The following is a 24,826-nucleotide window of genomic DNA, read 5'->3' on the forward strand; positions in this document are numbered from 1 at the left end:
ATTGAATAAAAGACAGACCAACAATAATGCGAGAAAAGACCTAAAAACAGAAATGATACATTTTTCATATGCCATAAATCCTAATATCAATCGAAAAACAGTTGAGTTTTATTACTAGGGGGACTCACTGTAATCAGTATTTAACGGTCCAATGTACAGTATACATGTAAGCTTATAGATTTACACCATATAAAATATGCAGGTTACCGATTAGTGTTCCACATAGCTACTTTACCTATAGAGAGAGTGTGTACACACGTTTATTTCTACTAAATAATACTTTTACTATCACAACCTTTATATTTGCATCATCCAAAGCTAAATTTACTTTAGGGGTGGGGTATTAGGTAATAATGATAAGGCTCATCATAAGGCTGTTAAACCTAATGAATCATATTTTCTGATGCTATGTTGTGAAGGGAGGTACAATTAATATGCATTCATTTGGAAAAAGTTGTCGCTTCAGATGAACGTTTTTGACTCTTCCACCTCCCCTACTCACTGTCCATCGACCATGCACACATCGACTCTCGCTTGCTCTACCCCCACCACCACACTCCCTCTTATTGAACAAGAAACCCAGAGAGAAATGAGCCCCCTTTTGTGCCCAACAGTTTAAGCTGCATAGATTCTGTTTCTTTGGCACTCATCGAGTGCCAACATCTCTGAGAAAGTAAACTTTGAGTGACCCTCCAGGTTAGTTTAGTCTGGGATCCCTCCATCACTTGGTGAGTAGATTTAAAAAGCAGAATGCTGTGGGATCACATCTTACTTCAAAAAGGAGAGATGACTTGCATCAGGAATTCTGTTCCCTCACCAGGGGCCAACATTCTTGACCCTGGAAGACCGGTTAAACATTATTGAACACTTCCCTTTTGTTAGGGAAGAAGAAAGTCACCACCTGATGTTGCCACCAGTGAATCTGTGTCATAGGAAGCCAGAGAATAAGTCCATTGTCACACCGCCACATTCTCAAATTGTGGGATTTAACGGTGGTGGCATTACAAGATCAGAACCTGAGTGACAGCCACCATATTTAAGACACTGACATCCAAAGATTGACCAAGAACCCCCAACAAAATAGGTGTCCTGGGAGTTCAAGCTGACATCACCAAATAGCCAAGCCATATTGACTTGATTTGTACATGCATAATAACAGCTATCTGCATTCTAATATCCATATGAACATGGGCCTACACAACACTTACCTTGTTATAATTATGGTACGGTCCAGTCTAAGAGAGATGGTGGAAAATCTCACAGTCAACAACATTTATACTAAGCATCATACCCATACATGGAAGTGGGACAGTGAAGTCGAATATTTTTGGAAGAAAGCAAGTTTTACAATTCTGAATGATCAAGTCATTGAGACTCACCTCACCCACTGTTTACTGCAACATTATGCCTGAGAACGGTTTTCCTGGGGAATATGATGACTCCTACAAACTTCAACAATATTGTAAAAACAGGCCTTTACGGACAAATTATTTAGCGATAAAGTGGTTTTGAATAACCAACCGTGTAGACATCAATACCCAACCAATTCTCTGGAAGATAAATCTTCAACAGGACAAATTGCAATTCTAGTACAGTAAAATGTTGTTTTAGCATGGCACAGTTAACATATACTGGCCTTAAAAAAATATTTAAAAAAAAATCAGGTGACAAGTTGGATCAAGTTGAGAGAAATATCATAATATCCAATAGGCATTTCTGACTGAATCATCATCATTAGTTGCAGCTGTACAAAAGAGATGCCCAAGTGCATTAGTGAACCATTCAATGATTGAAACAGTAATATCACACACCAGGAGTTGCACAATCCACATAGTTCCCTGGGGAAGAAGGCCTGACAAGGATTATGCACCTGTCTCTTGATTAAGTGCACCTAGTATATGTTCAATGAAATCCTGACCTTCCAGTGACCTCTCCTCTGCCTTAAGCTCTGTTCAGGATTCCTTATTTTTACAGCCATGATGTCAACTCTGGGCCAAAACAGGTAGCTCTGTATCTGGAAGTGCCCACCTCTGACATGCAGCAAGATCCTTCCATTTCAAATCATAATCTTACCTATTTAAACAAGTCAGAGTTGTGGGAGCTTAAAATGGGAAAGCATGAGGGAAGTTTGTCACTGACAGTTATTTGTTTCGCCAGGGTATCAGGAACAGTTTTCCTATCTTTGTATAATCCTGGATAATTCAAATGAGAATTTAAATGCTGTGAGCAGTATGTTACTGACATGGTGTGTCATGTCAGGTTGTGAAGGTGACCGACTGACACATGCTCTGCTTGGTCTCACCAGGCACACACACAGCAGCCTGGGGAAGTCTGACTGAATGAACACATTAAACATTCAAATTCCTTGCGTGAGAACCAAGAAAGCGGTGGGTATGTTGCAGAGGGATGAATTCGCCTCAAGGATGGAGAGATTCTTTCCTCTCCACTTAAACAGAGGTCATATGAACACAATCTGACAAGAAGATTAAGAATGTCTAGATTTTCTTATTTGCTCACCACCTGTTTTAACCAATGACCCAATGAACGTCAGACTCCTGCTCTGAAACACACTGCATGAGCTCCTGTTCCAACTTAATGACTGACCCTCCACCCAAAGAATAAATAAGAACGCCAGAAATAACTAAATCTATTCTGGTCATTTCATTAGAGGCATGCATTGAGAGCACTAATCCTGATTCCCAAAACCTGCCTCTTTGATAAAAGGAAAAGTCCTCAGTGAACAGGAGGGCTCTACTGTTGGGCCCACTGTGCCGGCTCAAACGTTGCTTTTTGCTGTTAAAAGAACGCCATTTCAGATGGAGAGATAAGCTTATAAGCTTGTCGTGGAAGTGAGATTTTTTTTTGCCTTTGTGGCAGATAATACCAGGAGATGTCTGGAAAATATTGCTCTAAACCAAGAAAATAATACAAATTACATTTTTTTTAGGAAAAGCAAGCTAGTCTCTACCATGATACACGACATGACCAAAAGTGTGTGGACACCTACTTGTCGAACATCTCATTCCAGAATCATGGCCATTAATATGGAGTTAGTCCCCCCTTTGCTGATAAACAGCCTCCACTCTTTCCTCTAGATGTTGGAACATTGCTGCAGAGACTTGGTTCCATTCAGCCACAAGAGCATTTGTGAGGTCAGGCACTGATGTTGGGCGATTAAGCCTGGCTCACAGTCAGCATTCCAATTCATCTCAAAGGAGGTCAGGGCTCTGTGCAGTCCTTCCACATCAATCTCGACAAACCATTTCTGTATGGACCTCACTTTGTGCAAGGTGGTATTGTCATGCTGAAACAGGAAAGGGACTTCCCAAAACTGTTGCCACAAAGTTGGAAGCACAGAAACGTCTAGAATGTTCACTGGAACTAAGGGGTCTAGCCCGGACCATGAAAAACAGCCCCAGACCATTATTCCTCCTCCAATAAACTTTAGTTGCCACTATGCATTCGGGCAAGGTAGCGTTCTCCTGGCATCCGCCAAACATAGACTCGTCCGTCAGCTATCAGATGGTGAAGCGTGATTCATCACTCCAGAAAAACACGTTTCCACTGCTTCAGAGTCCAATTGTGGTGAGCTTAACACCACTCCAGCCGACGCCTGGCCTTGCGCATGGTGATCTTAGGCTTGTGTGGGGCTGCTTGGCCATGGAAGCCCATTTCATGAAGCTCCCGACGAACAGTGCTGACGTTGCTTCCAGGGTCACTTTGGAACTTGGTAGTGACTGTTGCAACTGAGGACAGACAATTTTTACCTGCTACACGCTTCAGCACTCGGCGGCCCCATTCTTTGAGTTTGTGTGGCCTACCACTTCGTGGCTGAGCCATTGTTGCGCTTAGACCTTTCTACCACACAATAACAGCACTTACAGTTGTTGATCAGGACAGCTCTAGCAGGGCAGAAATTGGACCAAATGTGGCATCCTATGATGATGCCAAGTAGAAAGTCACGGGGCAAGGACATTCTACTGCCAATGTTTGTCTATGGAGATTGCATGCCAATGTGCTTTTATACACCGGTCAGCAACGGGTGTGGCTGAAATAGCCGAATCCACTAATTTGAAGGGGTACCCACATACTTTTGTATATATAGTGTATGTAGACTTCCTGACTGATGTCTTGAGATGTGAATATATTGATGCAACATAATTTCCCTTCCTCATGACGCCATCTATTTTGTGAAGTGCACCAGTCCCTCCGGCAGCAAAGCACCCCCACAACATGATGCTGCCACCCCCGTGCTTCACGGTTGAGATAGTGTTCTTCGGCTTGCAAGCCTCCCCCTTTTTGATCCAAACATAACGATGGTCATTATGGCCAAACAGTTCTATTTTTGTGTCATCAGACCAGAGGACATTTCTCCAAAAATGTCCATATTTTTCTCCATGTGCAGTTGCAAACCGTAGTCTGGCTTTTTTAATGGTGGTTTTGGAGCAGTGGCTTCTTCCTTGCTGAGCGACCTTTCGGGTTATATCGATATAGGATTTGTTTTACTGTGGATATAGATACTTCTGTACCCGTTTCCTCCAGCATCTTCACAAGGTCCTTTGCTGTTGTTCTGGGATTGATTTGCACTTTTCACACCGAAGTACATTAATCTCTAGGAGACAGAACACGTCTCCTTCCAGAGCAGTATGACAGCTGCGTGGTCCCATGGTGTTTATACTTGCGTACTATTGTTTGTACAGATGAACATGGTACCTTCAGGCATTTGGAAATTGCTCCCAAGGATGAACCAATCTTGGAGGTCCACAATTTTCTTTCTGAGGTCTTGGCTGACTTCTTACGATTTTCCCATGTTGTCAAGCAGAGGCACGGAGTTTGAAGGTAGGCCTTGAAATACATCTACAGGTACACCTCCAGTTGACTCAAATTATGTCAATTAGCCTATCAGAAGCTTCTAAAGCCATGACATCAGTTTTTTTCCAAGCTGTTTAAAGGCACAGTCAACTTAGTGTATGTAAACTTCTGACCCACTAGTGCTGTGACAGTGTACTATAAAAGTGAAATCATCTAAACAATTGTTGGAAAAATTACTTGTGTCATGAACAAGGTAGAAGTCCTGACTGACTTTCCAAAACTAGTTGGTCAACAAGAAATGTGTGGAGTGGTTGAAAAACGAGTTTTAATGGCTCCAACCTAAGTGTATGGAAACTTCGACTTCAACTGTAACTGCTGTTCCTATGAAGTCCACATACATTTGTATGTATAGTGTATATTGTTACTGAATAGCAAATACTGACGCATGATCATACACTGATACCCATCACTAGTTAAATTTTTTATATTAGATAATAGAACTGATTGTCCATCAGGAATTCAGTCACTCAGTACACTGAAGTTCATCCAAACGTATTGCTTTTAGAAATGTCTCAAATGTCTAAAGCAAACTCAGGCTGCATATCGACATGTAGTCTTCACAGCTACTCCAGAGAGCCAATCGCTGACCAGATGTGGTGTATTTTCCCCATGCCTGGCTTGACAGGAAGCTTACCATGTTAGCTAACGGAGTTCAGCATGCTGACGTACACACTTTAGAGTCAAACACAAAAACTCCTATTCAGATCCTTCATACAAGGACAGCCCATAGCCTGCTGGCCAAATAGACAATAAATGGTTTAAATAATATAATAGCTTTAATGTTTTGTAGAAAGTTTGCTGAGGTCTCATTGACAGAAACCCTGAAATAATGACTCAGAAGGTGACAAGGAATAAACCAAATTTAAATAAAACCTAATAGCCACTTAAAATACTAAATGTTCCAAGTCAGATTTACAAAATGAATAGCCTACCCATCTCTCCACTACAGCTCAACACACTCACGGTCAAATCTGTATTAACGATACCACTTAAATTAGGGGGAAAAAAAAAAAAAAAAAAATCACAAAAGGCCACAATAATACAAAATTCATATGACGTGTATGTGTGTGTGCGCGTTCCAAGAGAGTGCTGGCTCAGACGGATGCATGTTCATATATATTTTATATAATGTATATCAAACTAAAACTAATACAGCATCAAACTTAAAAAGGATCAAGAAAAATAAAGTAGTAACAGTTGGTTGTGGAGCATTTTGAAATTAAAACCAGATTGGTCAGAGCAGAGCAGGAGGGGTGCAGATCAGGAACATTGAGCCTCTCTGGCTGCGGGTGGGAAGGGGGCAGGAGGGGGTCCATCCCTGGTTGGGTGCATGGAGGGGCAGGTGGGAGCAATGGGGGTACGGCCAATTGCAGGTGGAGATTAGATAGTCCAGCGTTCTCCAGGAAATGTCTCCTTGCTTATTTTATTCAAACAAAACATGACTTAAAAAAAGCAGCCGTACTGTAGTGGGAAGTCCTTGTCCGTGATGCTGTTCTTCTACTCAAAAGTTTCTTATTAATATCCTTTATCATACTGTAAGTGTGGACAGAGAAAACCATGACACTGCAATTAAGTGAGGGGCGAGAGTGTTTGGCTGTGTGCTTGTGGTAGCTTCTCTGTGCAGACGTGTACACTAGGCATTCATGTACGATGCACAGGCCGAGAGCAGGGATGCTTACGCGTGTGTGTGTGTGTGTGTGTGTGTGTGTGTGGGGGGGGGGGGGGGGGGGGTGAGTGTGAATAGTGTACTGTATATGTTGTGTATTGTGTGTGTTTGAGAGTTCACCTCCATGTGAGAGGGTGGTCTGTCTCTGTAGACCCACTAAAACCATGCTAACTCTTCACTACTCTTCCAGCCAGTCCCACCACCACATGGCCAGGCTGTCCTACTCTTTAGCTTCCAGGAACAGGGTCTCCTGCGGGAAAAGCTTGGCCTCCAGTAAAGACGAGGCTGGGTCTAGCTGGGTGATCTGCAGAGAAAGAGAACAAGAGAAGCATGAGAAGAGGACACATTCATACAGGATACATGACAGTCATTACACAAGTCCTTGTTCTAGCTCCAGTTGGAAGTGGCATTTAACCACATGTGCATACATGGAAATTGTTAAGTTGCAATGTGCCTGGTAAAAAGTACAAACTATCAACTAGTCCAATTCTTAATCTTTTTATCATTGAACACTTTTCTGTGTACCTTGGGACATGTACACAAATGTGAACGTACCAAAGTACACCATGCAAACAGACGTACTGAAAAGGTGTTAACTTGGCCTCTGCTTGGGGTATGTCTCTAAGCTACATCATCAAGTGGAAAAGCCGTTGACGGTGAGACAGTAATCTGATCATCTCTGTTTTGGTGGCCAGCGTTGCGTTTCCCCAGAGATTGATCATTTCTGTTTTCTAAGGCTTCCATCCAAACTAAACAGCTGTGGTTTCAACAAGGACCTGCCTTGAACGATGTGTGTTACGACCTTAAACTAATCACCTTTACCTACAAAAACAAAACAAACAAAAAGACATAAGGTAATATAAATATAAAAAAAGACATACAGTATCAATAAGTGTCAAAATATTCATCATTCAAATCCAGGTTGAGGGCATCGGCAGAGCAAGATGGTAATAATGCATTGCCACCCATAATGCAGCCAATTTCGTCATGTTGACACACGGGTAACCTATGCTGTTTAACATGAGACAACCCAGCCTGCTAGCTTATGAGGGTTAATCACCGGGAGTCTCCTGTTACATAGGCCCCCGTCATCCCCTTCCCCACACCTGGGCCCTCTGTCTACTGTGACGTGGGGGCCAGGGCAGGGCTTATCTGTTGCCTGTGGTGACAGCCTCTGATTAGACCTCCTGTTATGATCACTGGGGTGGTAATTAACTAGCAGGCATCAGACAACCAGCGCAAGAAGGTCCGAGATCACCTCACACCGATGAGACCATCCTCACAACGACATTAGGTGGAGAAACACTGCTGGATGATGTGAAAGCTGGAAGACCTTTGAGTCTGAAACCAAGTTAAACACCCACCTCAACTCTCCTTTCACCATGGAGTCAGTTTGCTCTGTAACTATCCTGACAGATCGCTCTCTCTCTCAACCTCTGCTCTGGCTGGGGAAGTAATCCCTGCAGTTGTCAGTTGTCCTGCCCGGTTCACCGTTGAATTTGGATGTATTGTGCCTGTTATGCCGCCAACAGGCTGATCCTTCTCCCTGATATGACATGTTCTTCTGTTCTACCACACACATATGGTAATAAACTAATCTTCCCTCAATATAAATAAAGAGTCGTCTTTCCTAATGAGTCATATTTCCAATGATCATTGAGTCATCAAAACCTAACCTTCAATAGAGCTACATAATTTCAACGGTATGATGCCGGGAGGTCAAAGAGGAGCAAGAATTCATCAGCAAACACAGCTATTCCCAGAGGAAAAGGGAAATGTCACACCAATGGAGGCTCTTTGACATCACGTTCTCATACTCATTTCTCCTGTCATTAGTGCTCCTCGCTCCCCAGCATGACCTGAGCTCATAAGGCAGCACAGGGAGGGGTGTCACGTCAACCTACACAACGCACCGCAGCCAGGGGAAAGCAAGATGGTGTGCTGCTAAAAGATTACATCCCAACGGGTGAACTGAACACCTTTTCCCCCCACCTTTTGCTCAGTATTTCACAAATGCCAGCTATGCTAATGAACCTGACAGGCTGTTATGACACCACAGCATCAGGTATGAGTAAATTAGGGTTTAGGGAGGAGCAGGTGCGGCTGTGTGTGTGTTGACGGGGGGAGGGGAGAGCATCTGACTAAAAAGAAAGTCGAGAAACAAGATGCCACACTGACACAGGAGACAAGCGCCATCAGTGATTGTTTACATTGTTATCCAATTAAGAGACCATAAGCATTGAGGCATCTGTCAACAAACAAAGCTGTTGTTTTTCTCTCCACTCTGCGTCACGATATCCTCTATATTTTCACTGTCTGGCTCTCCCTATATCCGATGAATTCTCTTCTCCCCTGACTGACACATACAGCAGCCGGGCAGAGCCTGACACAAACATACACAGGCCTACATTATTCATGATATGGCCAACAAAGCAATCTTATCAATGAACAGCTCTATGATAAAGGCAATACACAAGCATTTAAACTGTACTGTATGACTTGTAATTACATTTTAGTGTAGTAGATAAACCAACTAGATGTCTGGCACACAACATGAAAGTCTAGCATCAGTCTGTGGAGGGCCATTTGAAGTGTTTTGAAGGTTGCGGTTTAATCCGTAGCAGCGGTGTTTTCTCAAGTGCTTGACAATGTTGCTGGATAATCATCTAACCCGATCACACTGATCCTGACGGAGCAGAACAAGATGCCACCTTCCTTGAGAGACCCACTACTACTGCCAAAATAGTCTAATTCCTCTGAAGATGTCATATAAAACAGTTCTCCATCAAATTAAAACTAATGGCAAATGTTGGTCTAAAACAGGCTCATTCACGTACACTACTTATGCAAGTTACCCAAGGACTATGGAGGTTTCAGTGTGTGAACATCAATGTGGGTTGTATCAAGACAACGCACAAGAAATGTTATGACTACCCTCAGATGTCATACTAAGTAGAATTTCTAGATTTTATTTGAGAGAATGTTGGATCTTTACCTTCAATCTTTAGTAAAGGACTAGTAGGAACATTTCTTTATATCCATTTGAGGATCTGCCATCACATCTACAAAATAATGGATTAACTCCATGTCATTGTCTTCAGTGTTATGATTATCGTGCTTAACATAATTAACACTTAAGTTGAAGTAAAAATAAATATTGCAAATCACTTCATTAGTATGAATAAAACATTTGATAACTTGAGACGAGTGAAAAAATAAACACCCGTCTCAAGATGTCAGTTTCTAACAATCAAACGTGCAGCTGAAATAACATTTTTTTATGAAGCCATTTAGGTTCTGTGTTAATTCAAACCATATAGCTTGTCTGTTTTAAAAACTTGTGTTGTCAAGTGTTTATTTGGCCAATTACAAAAGCAGTGGGAGATCATTATGTGCTTCCAGGAACGATGACAACACGTAGAGCCAGGGCGTGAACAACACACTTCAAAGTGGGCCGCCGCGCGGCCTGGAGAGAGGGAGGAGGGTGAAAAGGGGGGCTGCCGTTCCCCAGGGGAACAGGCCCTGAGCTTTTAACTTCTCTGGAACAGGGAAGCAATCTGCTCTCAGAAGTCCCCTATATGCTGTCTAGAGCGGAGCCAACACAAACACCAGTCCCACACACACACAGTGCATAAAGTGTGAGACTGAGTACAGTACGCATGTACAGGACTATGGGGAGCAGGTAGCCTAGCGGTTAAGAGCTTTGACTCAGAAACCGAAAGGTCGCTGGTTCAAATCCCCAAGCCGACTAGGTGAAAAATCTGTTGATGTGTCCTTGAGCAAGGCACTAAACCCTAATTGCTCCTGTAAGTCGCTCTGGATAAGAGCGACTGGAATCAGAGCTATAACCTACATGGAGCTATATCCCACATGCATTCATACATGTGGGAGAGGATATGATGGAAATACTTTTGGGGATGGAGTATGAATTTTGGGACTAAATCAATAAACTGCAATTGTTCTTCCTTGAAAGTTGTGCCGATGTGATGTCTAGTTCAGTTGGACACGAGGATCATTTCATAGCACTGTTTATTTTTCCTAAATCTAGAGTTTTGTCTAAATCATTCTACACATTGGTACTGTTCAAACATTCCATTTTCAGAAACCTGGAACAACAATTAGGGTAAGGTTAAACTCAGCACAAAGTACAGTATCACAACGTGAAGAAAAATATCCTGTGAAGAATGTTTGGGGGTCTAAAACCTAGACTGAGCTAAGTTCACTCACGACTGGAACTACTAAGTATCTAGACCACATACACAGTACATACTGGTTCTGGTGAGTGTGAAGAAACATGTTGACGCAAAGAGCAAAACATGTCAATTCCTCCAATAACTAACAAGCAGCCAAAGAAACAAAAGTATAAAGTCAGCGATGCATTTGATTTTATTTCTGTTTAATCATCTTCCACTTAATTGCTTTCTTATTGCTGCCAATTATCTTGAGTTGTCATGCAGGGGAAGGAGAGAAGAAGTTTAAACATTTGCAGTGTATTACAAATGCAATAGTGGTACATCCGCTAATCCGAGCAGAGCAACAGTGGAAGCGTCTGGAGGAGATTGAGGCTCCTTTTAATTAGAGAGGAGAGCTGCAGGATTAGACGGACTGGGCACTGTTCAGATGCACAAACACTCTGGCACACACTGCTTGGTGATGTCCACAATGGCACCCTGTTTTCTATGTAGTGCACTACTTTTGACCAGGGCCCACAGGGTAGTGCACTACTTTTGACCAGGGCCCACAGGGTAGTGCACTACTTTTGACCAGGGCCCACAGGGTAGTGCACTACTTTTGACCAGGGCCCACAGGGGAGTGCACTACTTTTGACCAGGGCCCACAGGGTAGTGCACGATATAGAGAACAGGGTACCATTTTGGACATACCCATAAACTCTGCTCTCTCTTTCTCCTGTCCTCTGCACCACATCTCTCCTAGAACTTCATTGGAGATGAAGAAATTTTTATCTTGGCATAAAACACATGGATTTTAAAGTGTATTTAAGAAGATGTGAATAAGGCATGGATATGCTTGAATAGATGAAGGCATGTGTGCCCACCTGAGTGTGTGAGCATTTGTATGTGCGCCAATGTTTGTGTACTGTATGAGTAGTGTAAGCATGTGTATAAGTGTGTGCATGTGTGTGTGCGTGTGGTGTGAGTTAGCTAGAGTGAAGTGTTTGTACCCCCATGTTCCCTACAGACCTGGATGGCAGGCTGTCTGGGCAGGCCTGCACACACACACTCCCCTTGATTAATGGAAATCCCATTTTGTTTCCACCACTCCAATTAAGCAGGGAGTTAAAATGGTGCTCATTAGCTACCTGCCACAGCACAGAGCAGAGCGTGGCCAACAGCTCTAATTACTGGGAGGAGAACTCCAGTCGGTGCGGCGCCATGCACCGCGGATGCAGAGGAACCAACCGAGGAGAATTCTGTTGACTGTATCCTAAGTAGCCAGCGCTCTTCTGTGTATACGTACTGGCTAATTAATATTCAACACATTATAAATGCACTTGTGGATAGAAGTCACACACACTCACGCAAGCACACGAAAAAACACATTTCTCATTAGCCCACCATGGCTTTTAATTATACAGAAATCCTCTAACTATCTGAACAGTCACACTCTCTGGACTCTAGGGATTGAGATGAGCAACAAACTGGAGCCACATGCAGGGGTGAGCCAATTATGACTGTGGACTTCTCCTGCAGAGATGTTACATTACAGGCTGCTGTGTTGATCACTGCTTAGTACCTGTAGTTAGCCAGCCAAAGGTACTGAGCAAATAAAGATAAACATACTGTAGAGTTAAATAATGGTCATTAGTTACACTTTGGTTCCACCTTGTTAAAAGTAGGGATGTGTTCAAGACGATTCGATACAAGATACGTTTTAGTTAAATGATTTGGAGAACAAATCGATGGAATTCGGTTCAACGCAATCCGATGCACTAACATTTGTTGTTGCTGTTCGAGCTCATGACCTAGGCCTCTGAGCTTGATCTGTCTGAGCTGACTTCTGTGTTTGGTGTGTAAATGATTGTACACCGAGTATGCCAAATATTAGGAACACCTTCCTAATATTGAGTTGCGCACAACCCCCCCCCCACACCCCTTTTACTCTCAGAACAGCCTCAATTTGTTGGGGTATGACTCTAGAAGGTGTCAAAACATTTCCACATGTCAACTCCAATGCTTCCCACAGTTGTGTCAAGTTGGTTGATGTCCTTTGAGTGGTGGACTATTCTTGATACACATGGGAAACAGAGCTTGAAAAACCCAGCAGCGCTGCAGTTCTTGACACAAACCGGTGAGCCTGGCACCTACTACCATACCCGTCCAAAAGCACTTCAATCTTTTGTTTTGCCCATTGACCCTCTCAATGGCACATGTACACAATCCATGTCTCAAAGCCTAAAAATGTCTTCCCCCTTCATCTACACTGATTGAAGTGGATTTAACAGGTGACATCTATAAGAGATCATAGCTTTCATCTGGATTCACCTTGTCAGTCTAGGTCATGGACAGAACAGGTGTTAATGTTTTGTATAATCCGTGTAGGTCTATGGCATATGGACTATGTAGGCACCTGAGTTGAGCCATAATAGCGTTGGGCCAGTAACCAATAGGTCGCTGGTTAGAATCCTCGAGCCGACTAGGTGAAAAAAGTCAGTCAATGTACCCTTCAGCAAGGCACTTAAGCCTAATTGCTCCAGGGTCGCCGTCAATGGCTGATCCCTGGCCCCACTCTCCGAGGGTGTCTCAGGGAGAGTGGGATATGCAAAAACATAACATGACTAATTCACACTTGTATAATACACACTAATGTGTGAAATAGGACAAATGTAAGCACTCACCTAATAATAACAATTATTAGGGAGACCAGGCTTCTACCACCCCACTATCACTATCAGATTAGGGGTGTTTAATGGAGCCTGTTTTTTGTCTCCAGTATCTTACTTTCATTCCCGTAAAACACTTTTTCAACAGCACATAGATAACCTATTTAATTTGCTCGGTTGTTACTCAACTAAAAAAGCCTAATATCACGCAAGCCATTTAAGCATTTGAATGCTGAAGGTGCCGCGCAGATAAGCAAGATCAGGAACAGACCGCCTACCTCACGTTGGTCAGTGCGCGAAGCTGGGCACAGTGCTCAGTTTGACTAGGCTACTGACATTGCCTGTAGTTGTTCTGCATGCAAAATGACTTGTAGATCAATGACTCACAGTTAAGCCTACACGTAGTTCCACACTAAACGAGAGGATGCATCAGTTGTCACAATAGAGGAGTTCTTTTTTTGGAAGTTAGAAAGAACATAATAAAATATTTTCTGATCGACGCATGCTACATTTCAATCGGTTTGTGGCTCGATGCACTTGTATCTTAAATATTTTTATTGGGGACCGATACGTATTGGTGAATCGCTACATTCCTAATATAAACACACTGTGGTGCCGTGTGGCTCAGTTGGTAGAGCATGGCGCTTACAATGCCAGGGTTGTGGGAACCAGTACGAGGTGGACCAGTACGAAAAAAGTAGGAAAATGTATGCATTCCACTACTATAAGTCGCTTTGGATAAGGCTAAAAATGTAAATACTCACGTTTCTGCGGGGGAAGGTGGTGAGCAGTTTGAAGTCATCCCAGGGGTAGCCCTTGGAGGCCACAAAGTCAAAGAGGACCTGCAACTTGGTGCTGCCCAGGAAGCGCCGCACCAGAAACTCACCACTGGGAGTTCGTATACGCAGCTTGCTAATTGGCTCTCCTCCCTCCTCCGCAGGCTCTGGCGGCAGGGCATGTTCCAATGAGAGACGGATGGCCTGAACAAAGGGGAGGGACAAAGCGATCATAGAGTTAGGTAGGGAAGGGGGTGATTATTCACAGTTGGACAATGACTTAAGTGTGATTACTTTGCTTACAATGACATAGATTCACTTTGTTTCATGGAACAAACTGTGGGAGAAAGGGGAACTTTAAAACAACTATTTATGAGGCAACATATAAATTACACTGAATCCACAAGGCATTAAATCCTCTGGCCTCTTCTTCCAAAACGTGTAGGCTAGTCGGTGAGTCTCATTAATAAAGACATGCAGAACAACGCTAACTCGTGCCGGGGTAGATTAGATAACTGCCCAGAACAAATAGGATCGCCTCATCAACAGCAGGGAAATTAATCAGGTCTCCAGTGTCACAGAGCAGGACCTGCTGCTCCCGCGGGGCTCTTTCCATCCAGCTTGTTGTTCCTGTTTTGACAGAGGGTAGCATATGCTGTGACAACACACAGCAGCTTTATTTACCAACCATAATGCAATTATATTTCATAAAAGTGTACAACAGTAGCTCATTAGCAGCTCCAGGCTTTGAGTGGGAGCGTGCCAGAGGCACTCCCCAGGTAGATGCCTGGTAAAGGGCCCCCCAGCAGCACACTGAACTGTGGCGTCTGTAAAGCCACAGAGCGCACGCCTCACTTAGGGCCTGCTTCTCACAAAGAACACACAGGAGCATAACCACTCAATGCAAAAAACAACCACCACCACAGGAGGGGCGAGAGGGGGAAGTGTGCACACCTGACAGGAGCACCATGAGGCCACTGGTACCAGTAAATAATGACATCACCACTCCCCCCCCCTGCCTCTCATCCTTTCATCTCCCTCTCCACACAAAGACAAAATCACAGAAAGCATTTCCCCTTGTACTCATGGGTCTACTGAGCGGTTTGTTACCCTGCGGGGCATTGTGACGGGTGGTGCAGGGCAGACAGCCGGAGACGTGAGGCAGACTTGAGGTCTGGTCTGTGGGTACAGACAGTGTGTAGTCCCGGACGGCTGAGTGGGTGGGTGTTTGGCTGGGCTCCAGGTGTGGGACACCATGCTGCCTTGTTTACTCACACACAATGTCAGAGAAATTAGGCATTGGAGCAGCCAGGGATAAGCAGCACAACTCTGAATGGTTGGGACAGCTGTTGTCCTTCCTCCACACACTATACAGACACACAGGCTCCGCATATTATCTCCCAACCTTCTACCTGATGACCGACAGCAGTAGTAGTGGGTGATCGAGCGAAACAATCTGGAACTAGGTCTGTGGTTAGAACTCGAGCCTTGTCTAAATACAGTTGAAGTCAGAAGTTTGCATACACCTTAGCCAAATACATTTAAACACAGTTTTTCACAATTCCTGACATTTAATCGTAGTAAAAATTCCGTCTTAGGATCACCACCTCATTTTAAGAATGTGAAATGTCAGAATAATAGTAGAGAGAATGATTTATTTCAGCTTTTATTTCTTTCATCACATTTCCAGTGGGTCAGAAGTTCACATACACTCAATTCGTATTTTGGTAGCATTGCCTTTAAATTGTTTAATTTGGGTCAAACATTTTGGGTAGCCTTCCACAAGCTTCCCACAATAAGTTCGGTGAATTTTAGCCCAATCCTACTGACAGAGCTGGTGTAACGGAGTCAGGTTTGTAGGCCTCCTTGCTCGCACACACCTTTTCAGTTCTGCCCACACATTTTCTATAGGATTGAGGTCAGGGCTTTGTGATGGCCACTCCAATACCTTGACTTTGTTGTCCTTAAGCCATTTTACGACAACTTTGGAAGTATGCTTATAGTCTATGTCCATGTGGAAGACCCATTTGCGACCAAGCTTCGACTTCCTGACTGATGTCTTGAGATGTTGCTTCAATATATCCACATAACTTTCCTGCCTCATGATGCCATCTATTTTGTGAAGCGCACCAGCACCCCCACAACATGATGCAGCAACCCCCGTGCTTCACGGTTGAGATGGTGTTCTTTAGCTTGCAAGCGTCCTCCTTTTTCCTCCAAACATAACGATGGCCATTATGGCCAAACAGTTCTATTTTTGTTTCATCTGTCCAGAGGAAATTTTCCCAAAAAGTACGCTCTTTGTCCCCATGTGCAGTTGCAAACCATAGTCTGGCTTTTTTAATGGCAGATTTGGAGTAGTGGCTTCTCCTTGACGAGCGGCCTTTCAGGTTATGTCGATATAGGACTCTTTTTACTGTGGATATAGATACTTTTGTACCCCTTTCCTCCAGCATCTTAACAAGGTCCTTTGCTGTTGTTCTGGGATTGATTTGCACTTTTCGCACCAGTACGTTCATCTCTAGGAGACAGAACGCGTCTCCTTCCTGAGCGGTATGACGGTTGTTTGTACAGATGAACATGGTACCTTCAGGCATTTGGAAATTGCTCCCAAGGATGAACCAGACTTGTGGAGGTGTACAATTGTTTTTCTGAGGTCTGAGGATTTCTTGCGATTTTCCCATGATGTCAAGCAAAGAGGCACTGAGTTCGAAGGTAGGCCTTGAAATACATCCACAGATACACCTCCAATTGACTCAAATGATGTCAATTAGCCTATCAGAAGCTTCCAAAGCCATGACATCATTTTCTGGAATTTTCCAAGCTGTTTAAAGGCAAAGTCAACTTAGTGTATGTAAACTTCTGACCCACTGGAATTGTGATACAGTGAAGTATACGTGAAATAATCTGTCTGTAAACAATTGTTGGAAAAATGACTTGTGTCATACACAAAGTAGATGTCCTAACCGACTTGCCAAAACTATAGTTTGTTAACAAGAAATGTGTGGAGTGGTTGAAAACCTCCAACCTAAGTGGAGTCCTCCCAACTTCAACTGTACATCTGAGGTTCCAGTGCCAGTTACGGTTGTGTGATGAGTCATTAAGTTCAGATATAGGTACAAAATGTATGTCAAATACTTGATGTAAATCTAGACGTAATCTATGAAGATGTACCACCTGTGAAAGCCTGTCATACACAATAATGGCATACACACAAAGAACTCCCTTTACCTCATCCCTGCACATGATTATGGTTGTGGAATGATGTGTGTTGATGTGTGTCTGTGGCTTATTATTGGTCTTCCTCCAAGTTGTTTGTGTCACTCTCCTGTTGTGGGGAGTGTCCTTGAGGCTTCATTACTGAATCCAACAGTGTGTCTCAGTCTCCACTCTCATCATTAAAAAATAGGGTTGGAAATGTTCCAGTAAATTTCCGACATTTTCTCGAATATTTTCCATGGGAAGTTAAGCCCGGGAATTTGGGGAATTTTGCTTCAATTCATCAAAAAAGTAAGCTTATAACAGTGAACCTTTTTTTGTGGGATACACACAAGGCAATTATAGGTCTTGTGGAATATTTTGGTTAAACTATCCCCAATTCAATGGAATTGCAACCCTCTGTATGCAGTGCATCCCTCCATCACATGTACAGCTAATTCAAGATCTTGCACACTAATGAGATGCTTTCTGGTAAGTTTTGATTACAATACTGGGTGGGGTGAATATATTTTATATGACAAATGATTTATTGTTAACTAGTAAATAGTAGCCTACAGCAAAGTGTGTTTAAATAATTTCTAACTTGTTAACAGTTTCTGAGGTTTAGCTTGCTTAACCTGTAGTGACGCCCAGCCCATGAACGGGACCGTTATCATCATCTGACACTAATTAGCATAACGCAACAGACATAAATCTTCCTAGAAAATCTTCCTATTCATGAAAATCACAAGTGAAATATATTGGAACACAGCTTAGCCTTTTGTTAATCACCCTGTCATCTCAGATTTTCAAAATATGCTTTACAGCCAACGCTAGACAAGCATTTGTGTAAGTTTATCATAGCCTAGCATACATAGCATTATGCCTTGCTAGCAGCAGGCAAACTTGTCACGGAAATCAGAAAAGCAATCAAATTAAATAATTTACCTTTGATGAACTTCAAATGTTTTCACTCACGAGACTCCCAGGTAGACGGCCAAAGTTCATTTTTTCCCAAAATATTATTTTTGTAGGCGAAATAGCTCAGTTTGTTCTTCACGTTTGGCTGAGAAATCGCCTGGAAATTGCGGTCACCACAATGCCGAAAAATATTCCAAATTAGCGCCATAATATCGACAGAAACATGGCAAACGTTGTTTAGAATCCATCCTCAAGGTGTTTTTCTAATATGTATTCGATAATATATTCGTCGGGACAATTTCTTTTTCTCTAGGACCGATTGGAGTAATGGCTACCTCTGCACTTTACGCGAGAATCTCTCTCGGAGCCACCATGTGACCACTTACGCAATGTGCCCCCATACGGCTATTCTTCAACAGAAATGCGTAAAACTACGTCACAATGCTGTAGACACCTTGGGGAATACGTAGAAAGCGTAAGCTCGTTGATGGTACATTCACAGCCATATAGGGAGTCATTGGAACACAGCGCTTTCAAAACCCGGGGCGCTTTCGCCTGCCAAATCAGTTGTGTTACACTAACAGACAATATCTTTACAGTTTTGGAAACGTCAGAGTGATTTCTATCCAAAGCTGTCAATTATATGCCTATTCTAGCATATTTTCCTGACAAAATATCCCGTTTAAAACGGGAATGTTTTTTTTTTCCAAAAATGAAAATACTGCCCCCTAACACCAAGAGGTTAAGCCTGCTAACTGAGGAGTGTTAATTCACCTGTTTCCATACATGTTTAATTTTAAAACATTTATCTTACAAAGGAGTTTAATCTAACTATTTATCTGTACATGGAATTGTATTTTCTTTTCCTCATTGTTTTTCTACTCTACAGGAAAATGCCACGGGCACCATCTGATGTGTGGAGACATTTCACTGCAGTTAATGTAGAACGAAAAGCTGTGTACATTTGCAAATACTGTGCCAAATCATTTGTGAAGAATGCAACAAAGATGCAGAATCTGGCGAAGTGCATAAAGTTCCCACAGCGCTCACAACAAGCAACCCTGACAAAAGTCCCTCTACTTCTATTCAAGGTGAAAATGAGGAATCAGACACCTTATCGATAGCAACAGCTCATAGTCCTCCTGGAATCAGAAGTTATTGACTAAATAGAGGAACGTAGTCAGAGAAAAGCTGATGAATGTCTTGCTCGAGCTGTGTATGCAACTGACGCTCACAAGCAATGTGTATTGTAAGAGATGTCTGAATATTCTTCGCCCACATACACTCCTACAACCAGACAAGCTTTATCTACTAATTTGCTGGATTCAGAGTTCAAGTGAAGGTCAAGCAAATCATACAGAAAGCAGACTATTGCAATCATCTCTGATGGGTGGTCGAATGTTCGTGGGCAAGGAATAATTGACTATATCGCCACACCTTAACCAGTATTCTACAAGAGGACAGACACACCGGTCTCTACATTGCAGATGAGCTGAAGGCAGTCATCAATGACCTAAGACCACAGAAAGTATTTACATTGGTGACAGACAACTCTGCAAACATGAAGGCTACTTGGTCTAAAGTGGAGGAGTCCTAGCCTCACATCACACCCATTGGCTGTGCTGCTCATGCATAGAGTCTTCTCCTCAAGGACATCATGGCACTGAAAACAATGGATACATTCTACAAGAGAGCCAAGGAAATGGTAAGGTATGTGAAGGGTCATCAAGTTATAGCAGCAATCTACCTCACCAAGCAAAGTGAGAAGAATAAGAGCACCACATTGAAGCTGCCCAGCAACACCCATTGGGGTGGCGTTGTCATCATGTTTTAGGGGAAGCAGTCTCTCCAAGAAATGGCCATATCACAGTCTGCCGATATGGACAGCCCCATCAAGAGCATCCTCCTGGATGATGTATTTTGGGAGAGAGTGGTAAGCAGCCTGAAACTCCTGAAACCTATAGCAGTGGCCATTGCACAGATTGAGGGAGACAATGCCATCCTGTCTGATGTTCAGACTCTGCTTGCAGATGTAAGAGAAGAAGTCCGTACTGCACTGCCCACTTCTTTGTTGCTCCAAGCAGAGGAAACTGCAGATCTGAAATACATCAAAAAGTATGGCTTCTGCCTGAATCCCATAGACGATGCAGCGTTCATGTTGGACCCCAAGTATGCTAGCAAGAGCATCCTGCCTGGTGCAGAGATCAACAAGACCTATGGTGTCATCACTACCGTGTCTCACCACCTTGGCCTGGATGAGGGCAAGGTTCTTGGCAGTCTGGCGAAGTACAGTTCCAAGCAAGGGCTTTGGGATGGAGATGATATGCTGGCACGATTGCCATATTGCATCAGTCACCTGGTGGAAGGGACTTTGTGGATCTGAGGCTCTTTCCCCTCATCCTACAAATTCCACCAACATCAGCCGCCTCAGAGCGCAACTGGTCATTGTTTGGGAACACACACGCAACAGACTGACCAATTTAAATGGTATTAATATGCAAGTATTTCCATTAATTCCCATATATATTCCCTGTTAATTCCCACGGAGAGTTTCCACCTCTGAATATTCCCCAAAATGTGAAACCCTACTAAAAACACACCACATGCCCTCCTGCCTGCCTCACACTTGACCAGGCAGACACACAACCAGACAGGTGAAAATACACCTGATACAGTCACACACAGGTCAGGTCAATGACTAGATTGTGTTTTCCCCTGCTTTAGACTTTAGGGCCACAATAAGGTAAGCCTGTCTGAGGTAAAGGATGTGGTATAGACTGCATGTAAACAACAGAGGGGCCATTGTTGGGTATCATGTTTCTGAATATCTACACTGTTGCATACAAGCAGGGTCGGTTGGTGGAGAGGAAACCATGGCAACGGGCTAGAGGACTACAGTGATATAATTAAGACTGGACAGAAAGGGCTTTTGTTCGTGGCTGTTTAACTAATGTGACAAATTATCTCAGCTAGCTGGTTCACCTGATCCCTACTGTCTGTGGAGTTTGCTGCTGAGTAAATAGCCAATCAGCTGGCTAAAAGGAGCTATATCTACAGCATCCACCACTGCGTTCCCACTGCCATAATTGTTTTTCTTTGTCCCACCGTGCTTTGTGCTGCATCTTTTGTTCACTTGGTTTCAATATGAGCTTGTGTGTTGTAGGGAATTCAAACAGAACAATACCATCTCTGTATGACAAGCTTAACAGGGATAGGGCTTACTGTACACACAAGAGATTAGTACATGTCCCTCTCTCTCTCTGCCTCCACCATGGGGATCACATGTTAGCATACACTCCACAAACAACATTATTGGACATGCAGCACGAAACAGACTCAAATACTATACAAAAGTATGTGGATACCCCTTCAAATGAGTGGATTCGGCTATTTCAGCCACACCCATTGCTGACAGGTGTATAAAATTTAGCACACAACCTTGCAATCTCCATAGACAAACATTGGCAGTAGAATCGCCTTACTGAGCTTAGTGACTTTCAACGTGGCACCGCCATAGGTCGGTTTGTCAGACTTCTGCCCTGCTAGAGCTGCCCTGGTCCACTGTAAGTGCTGTTATTGTGAAGTGGAAACGCCAAGGAGCAACAACTGCTCAGCTGCGAAGTGGTAGCCACACAAACTCACAGAACGGGACTCCCAAGTGCTTTAGCGTGTAAAACAACCCTGTCCTCGGTTGCAACACGGTTGCAGCACTCACTATCAACTGCCTCTGGAAGCAACGTCAGCACAAGAACTGTTCGTTGGGAGCTTCATGAAATAGGTTTCCATGGCCGAGCAGCCGCACACAAGCCTAAGATCACCATGCGCAATGCCAGGCGTCGGCTGGAGTGGTGTAAAGCACGCCGCCATTGGACTCTGGAGCAGTAGAAACGCGTTCTCTGGAGTGATGAATCACGCTTCACCATCTGGTAGTCTGACTGATTAATCTGGGTTTGGCAGATGCCAGGAGAACACTACCTGCCCCAATGCATACAGCCAACGGTAAAGTTTGGTGGAGGAGGAATAATGGTCTGGGGCTGTTTTTCATGGTTCGGGCTAGGCCCCTTAGTTCCAGTGAAGGGAAATCTTAATGCTACAGCCTACAATGACATTCTAGAAGATTCTGTGCTTCCAACTTCGTGGCAACAGTTTGGGGAAGGCCCTTTCCTGTTTCAGCATGACAATGCCCCGTACACAAAGAAAGGTCCATACAGAAATGGTTTGTTGAGATTGGTGTGGACGAACTTGACTGGCCAGCTCAGAGCCCTGACCTCAATCCCATTCAACACCTTTGGGATGAATTGGAACACCAACTGTGAGCCAGGCCTATTCACCCAACCTCAGCGCCACACCTCCCTAATGCTCGTGGCTGAATGGAAGCAAGTACCCGCAGCAATGTTCCAACAACTCATGGAAAGCCTTCCCAGTCATGTGGAGGCTGTTATAGCAACAAAGATGGGACCAACTCCATATTAATGCTTATGATTTTGGAATGAGATGTTTGACAAGTATCTGTCCACATACTTTTGGTCATGTACTGTATAAATCATGTATATATTTTTTTATCTAACAAAGTGACCATGTGTTTTCAGTTATCTAAGTAGGAAATTATTGTTTAACTCTAAACATTATGGTTAATGTTCTCACCTCTTTCTCATCATCTGCTTCTTTCTGGATCTGTTGCAGGCGAAGCTGTTCTGCCTGCTCTCTCTCCTGTGCTTCTCTCTGAAACAGAAATATATTTTTATTAATCCATCCGACATCAAACCATTACGAATAGTGATCAAACAATCAACCATGCGACTGTTAACAGGTTTACTGGGTGGTTTCACAATAACCATTAACGACATATAGTAATGGCCACAATCATAACATGATTATAGAAGGGTATCCACTTTAAAGTTGTGCGCTGTATAATGTTTCACTTGAGTTTAATGCTAAAATGCATGCTAAAAACCCTCTAACATTAATCTGATGAGAATGGATCCATGCCATTGTGTTGTAGATGATGCCCAACCTTTTTACGGTCAGCCTCTAATGACAGTTGGTAGGCCTCATCCTGCTCCCTCTTCACCATTTCCCTGGCTTCACGTTCATCCTGGATAGAGAAAGAGACCACGTTAGAAGAGAAGTCAAATACCCTCAAGTTATGAGGTAACCAATAACACCAATAACTGAAGTAGTTAAAGTAAAAACAAAGTAGCTTTCTTCCTCTGCCACATGTTATATTGTTCTGTGTTGAATAGCTGTGATACCTGGCAGCTGAGCAGCAGGAAGTAGAATGAGAGAACTGAATGCTTTGTGTGGTTTAGCCAGACAAGGCTTGAAAGAGTATCATGTGGGAGAAGGGAATCCATCCGGGCCTTGACTTCCTTAACAGACCTGAGGGCTCTTTTCTTTTCCCTCAGAGTTCCTGTTTGTACAGAGGCAGACGACTGCCTTTCTACAGGCTGTGTGTAATAGGCTTTCTAAAGCAGGGAGAAAGAACTGTTTCCATTGTGTCAGCAATGGCATTTGTTTTGGAGCCTGGGAGACTACCTTTTCTTTTCTGAACCCTGGACTTTGTGCCAATGACGTGAAAAAGTTAAGCTATTGTGATTTGTGGGGTTTGTGCACATGGCAGGGGGAGTGGTCAATTCTTGCAAGCCTGAGAATGAAAAGGATACATTTTTCTGTTGTCCTAAATTATATTGGTCGCTGAATAGACATTGTAATAGCATGGTTGAGGACAAAAGAATAAAGGGTCACTTATCGTAAGTGCATTTGTCCAGCAGTCACGCAATAACAGTTACTGTAAAGTATAATCTTCCGTATTCTGTTCATTCCCCTTTAATAAAATACACCCCTTTAATAAAATATCATGAAACAAACAAACGTTGCCTTTACTACCCATAACATTACGGACAGGTACCTTTCTTCATTTACTGGGTATTGAAGTGATACTATACAATACAGTTTCCAACTACTTATGTAGCCTTTATCTGGTATTAAAATAGATTAAAGGAATAAACAAAAAAGTATGGAACAGATTCTAACAGCCAGGTATTTCCTGCTGTTGATGCACAGTCCATAACTAACTAAACAGACAATCCAGGTGTGTTTGGTAAAGTCAAGTTCGTTCAAATCTATGTGAAAGTAACTTTTTGGCTCTGCTGCAGTCTGTCCACCTCCCAGGCATGTCAGTCAGTTAGTGAGGAATGCAAGTGTGATGTTGGCAGATGTCTGGGTCTGTCCTCAGAAGAATGGGCCAGCAGAGCAGGACAGCCTCAGACAGTGAGTATGTGTGAGCTCAGAGCAGTCTGGGATAGCGGGGGCTGTGGCAATGGGAGAACATCAGGTCGGAATATAGGGACTGAGGTTTAGATTTTTTTGGGGATCCTCATTAGCCGACGCCAATGGCGACAGCTAGTCTTCCTGGGGTGAACCTGAATTCTTCTGAGTGACCTGTACTGAAGGGTGACTCAAAGTACACCATCACCCCTAGCCTTAGGAGTCCTCTGCTTGAACTCTCTCAAGTCCAAATGATGACTGATTACTGACATGCTGTACATAAAT

General features: G+C 43.3%; 1 protein-coding gene across 1 annotated transcript in view; it reads right to left on the bottom strand.

Annotated features, from left to right (window-relative positions):
- Positions 1-5,278: 5,278 nt before the first annotated feature.
- Positions 5,279-24,826, bottom strand: part of faf1 (Fas (TNFRSF6) associated factor 1) — an 81,218-nt gene continuing 61,670 nt past the window's right edge. The window contains exons 16-19 of the mRNA XM_021604036.2: positions 23,289-23,369; positions 22,919-22,996; positions 14,144-14,359; positions 5,279-6,842 (exon numbers count right to left, since the gene is read on the bottom strand). Coding sequence (XP_021459711.1) covers positions 6,759-6,842; positions 14,144-14,359; positions 22,919-22,996; positions 23,289-23,369 — 459 coding nt within the window. The 3' untranslated portion in view covers positions 5,279-6,758. The remainder of the gene's footprint in view (positions 6,843-14,143; positions 14,360-22,918; positions 22,997-23,288; positions 23,370-24,826) is intronic.

This window comes from Oncorhynchus mykiss, chromosome 5 (assembly GCF_013265735.2).
Source record: "Oncorhynchus mykiss isolate Arlee chromosome 5, USDA_OmykA_1.1, whole genome shotgun sequence".
NCBI classification, from domain to species: Eukaryota; Metazoa; Chordata; class Actinopteri; order Salmoniformes; family Salmonidae; genus Oncorhynchus; species Oncorhynchus mykiss.